The sequence below is a fragment of the Stegastes partitus genome, unplaced genomic scaffold (assembly GCF_000690725.1).
Source record: "Stegastes partitus isolate 25-593 unplaced genomic scaffold, Stegastes_partitus-1.0.2 Scaffold1967, whole genome shotgun sequence".
In the NCBI taxonomy this organism is placed as follows: domain Eukaryota; kingdom Metazoa; phylum Chordata; class Actinopteri; family Pomacentridae; genus Stegastes; species Stegastes partitus.
Window position 1 is genome coordinate 1 of NW_007579698.1, and position 4044 is coordinate 4044.

Consider the following 4044-nt stretch of genomic DNA (forward strand, 5'->3'; position numbering starts at 1 on the left):
ACAATACACCCAATAGGACAGAGTCTACAGGGAGCCGTTGAGCTGTGTTGCATTTTACAACTTGGCCCAGCCTGACTTTTTTATTCATCCTGACCTGCTCTATATGCCTACAAAATTGCGTAGCTCTAGGCCAAATGTGCTTTTGACAATTTAGAAGGTGGCGCTGTGGAGCAATTTTTCTATTGAGGCGTGTGTTGTTCTTCCAAATTCTAAAATTTTTCACCAGGTCTGATGTACATGGCAATTTTGGTGAGTTTTCGAGTATGTTTAGGGCCTCAAAAACGCGTGAGCACGAATAATAACAATAATCCAAGCAGTTCCAGTAGGGTCTTCGCACCCTTTTGGGTGCTCGGACCCTAATAAATAATAATAATAATAATAATCACAACGGTTACAATAGGGTCCTTGCACTGGTGTGCTCGGACCCTAATAAGGAACAGTACAAGAAGAAATCATGGCAACAGTTGTTGTACGTACTCCTGTAAGTCTCACAATGTTCTCCATGACTCCAACCAGCTAAATGGACTTTTTGTTTTCAGTGTTCAGGTGCAGTAAAACCATGCCCTGCTTATTTAACCCTGTTGAATGTTTCCCCTCATGTGTTTTATCTGCAGGTCAGAGTTCTATCGACTTCTTGTTTGACTTTGTGGCGGCGTCACAGGGCCCCTTCGGAGGGTTCGATGTTCTCGACACACGACCCAGAGCAGGTAAAGGAAACTGTTCACGTGAGTTTGAGGGTTTGCTGATTTCACACAGCAGACACAGTGAATGAGTTTTGTCTTTTCAGGCGTTAACGGCAGCTTGTTGGTGACTTTGACGGGGAGCAACTCCGCCACAATAACAGCAGTGAGTCTGGTTGAGTCTTCAGGGTCTGCAGAGGTTAGAGGAGTTGTGGTGCCGCAGGGCAGCGGAAACTTCTTGGTCCAGGTCGACAGGATACCATCGGCGGAGTTTTCAGTGCGGGTGAAGGGACAAGATGATGGTTCGTCCTCCAGCTCTTCATCAAATATCTTCCAAAGGCAGTCGTCCACCAACTTCAGAGGCTCCAACCTCACAATTACTGTGAGTTTTCATCCCGGACGTCACACAAGCAGCAACTGAAACTTTAAATGTTCACTTTATTATAAAACAAGTGCAGAGGAGCACTTCATCCCTACAAATGCTGACTCTTGTCTGATTCTCTCTGTGTTTAGGCAAGTTCAGACAGCATCCTGGAACCAGGGACACCTTTCTCTGTGCCCTTCTCTGTGATGACCGACGGAACAGGAGGAAACTTCACCATCCGAGCCACCAACAGCAGAGTTTTTGACTCAACATCTCCGACCAGTTTACTCCTGGAAACTGGACAAACAGCTAATGGTACAGTCACCCTGTCAGCTCCTCTGAACACACCGTCTGGAAGTGACGTCACTCTGACCATTGAGGCCGAGGCTCCAGGCGGCATGGACACCAACTACATCGTGTTGCGCATCTCCATTGTTAACACGGTAATACTGCCACTGATGAACTCATCACTAATAGATAGATATTTTATTCATCACTTTGAGGCTATTCAAGGTATCCAGTAGGTCACATGTTACATTCAAGAAAGATAAGGACCCCAGTGGTACTAAAGAGCGGGCAATAAACATGCAGATTGTGCTGGTCAAACAAATAAGGTGCGGAAATTGCTGATATTTACAGTAAAGGTGCAAAATTGCTGGTATTTATACTGAAAAAAAGGTATTGAAAGGTATTAAAAGTCTAAGTACAGTGGAGAAACAGAACTAATAATAAGCATAAAGGGGATTACTTGGTGCTGTGGAGCAGAATTAATGGTTTTATTGGATTAAGTTGAGTAACTGGATAGTGGCAGCCAGCAGTCCAGGTCATGAGCCATTGCCTTCTACCGAGGGTCAAGGTCTTTGCTTTAAGGATTTCTAAGGAAATTTCCAGGAAAAAAAATAACAATTTGCTTCTCGTTTAGAAAAACCTCAGTTCACGCTGAACAGTTTTACCTGTTTGCATTTTCAGCTCACCTGTTGGCTCAGTGTAGACAGTTAACTCTTCTTCTGTACTTTTGACAAATTGCAACTTTGGAAATGTTTGTTAAACAATTTGGAAATGCCAAAACCATAAATATTACTACTCTGTGGAGGTTAAGCTGCTGACTTTCTTCCCTGCTTCCTGCCCTCACAGGTGACTGACTTCACTGCACCAGTGTGCGAGCGGCTCAGCTTGCAGTCCAACTGCTCTGAAAACTGCAGCCTGTCCTCGTGGTCGGTGTCTCTGCGGGTGAGCGACGGGGCTGATGGGACGGGAGTCGACCGCGTCATCCTCAGACAAGGAAACGGGACCATGAGCACCAGCCTGTCGCCTGGCAACGAGAACGTAACCCTGGTGTCCTACAACTCGTCCTGCTGTTCTCCTGAAATGCAGCTGCAGGTTGTGGATCAGGTCGGTAACGTTGGATCCTGTTCCTACTCTTTCCGGGAAGGTTCATCAGGTGCTCTGTCTGCAGCCACCAAAGTCACTCTGTCACCATTTCTCTGCTTCATCATGGTGGTGCTTGGACTCCGTATACTGACAGAACTGAGCATCAAATGTCCATAAAGATCCATGTCAACGTGGCAAATAGTTAAAACTACTACAATATATATCAATGTTTTTTTTTGTTTGTTTGTTTGTTTGTTTTTTTACAATATATTTCAACAATATACAATACATACTGATCTACAGTGACTTTCCCTTTTTTTGTGTAACATAATTTATCATCCATTTAACTTTAGATTGTAATGTTGGGACTCAGCTTCTTTTGGATCCACCCAGTGGCCAAAACCAGTTAATGCAGCTCTACACCTCAAACTGATTGTTTGCACGCATCACTGCTTGCTTAGCTTTTATTAAGCTTCTTATTGCTGTCACAAAGGTGTTTGCCCTCTGAAAGAGAAAACTTGAAACCTCTGAGGCTCTGCCTTCTGCTCAATGAATGTATTTTAGTATTTATCAGCCAATCAGAGCTTGCATTTCAAATCACATACCGTTTCTTTTTCCTTAGCTGCAGCTGCCATATGAAACATGTACCATTACATACAGAATACATAAAATTCAGATGTACTACTTTGTCATAATATTGCACTTTAAATGTTGAGCGCTTTGTTCAGATATCGCCACAGTCTGTATTGTAAAATGAGCTGACACGTGTTTGCTCTCTGCAGTTTAAACTCATGTACAGTGCCTCTAAAAGTATTCACCCTCCTTGGAAGTTTTCCCTTTATGTTGCATTGGATATGGTCATTATAATTTGGCTTTTACAAAAAAAAAAAAAATTCCTCAAGAGGGTAAATACTTTTTATAAGCACCTTGAAGTCACACAAAACACTGATGTATGTGACGGATCTTCAGTCGTGCAGAGGATTGTAGGTCATAACGACCAGAAGAACCTGCTGGCATGCCTTCTGAAAAATGGGACCATATAGCAGCATGGATGTCTGAACACAACGTAAATCAAATGTTTAATCCTTAAATCCTACACAGAGAACAGGAAACAGCGCCAACCCTCCAGCCAGCCACAAAGTTTTGGATAACCATAAAACCTGCTGATCACAGTGAAGCTCCTCTTGTCTGTAGATGGTTGGAGATAATTTGTCATCAGCACATGGAAAATGGGAAATGATGTAACCACAAATAAAAGAGGCAGACAGCTTTAAAAAACACTGTTTTTATTGTTGTCATAATGTGTCGAATCTTTTAAAGAACACAAAAGTTTTTGCTTTTTCACATTTTCCTACAAGTGTAACATTTTTTCCCTCCTGTCTCTTTTATCACTATTTACATTTTGAAAAGTTTCCAGAGAGACCTAAATCAACTGGTCGTGTGGTACAGAGGACGAGGCAACTACAAGTGTTGAAATGTGTGCTTGTTTGGTGAGTGTCTTCTATGGTGATATGTGAGTGTTTAGTGATTGTGGAGGTTTGCCGTTTGGGGAGTTTGGAGATGCAATTTAACAAAACCAAAAAAGTTGCATTCTGGGCAGAGAGTCTTTTATCTGACTCTTGTTTTTTG

The 4044-nt window shown here is 42.6% G+C and overlaps 1 protein-coding gene across 1 annotated transcript; it reads left to right on the forward strand.

The window, feature by feature from the left end:
- Positions 1–614: 614 nt before the first annotated feature.
- LOC103373390 (putative uncharacterized protein YIL169C) lies at positions 615–2592 on the forward strand (the record flags this gene model as incomplete). Its single annotated transcript, XM_008303263.1, has 4 exons — positions 615–707; positions 788–1062; positions 1194–1487; positions 2179–2592. Coding segments are annotated over 4 exons (1076 nt in total), but the record flags the coding sequence as incomplete, so codon positions are not given.
- Between the last annotated feature and the right edge of the window lie 1452 nt (positions 2593–4044).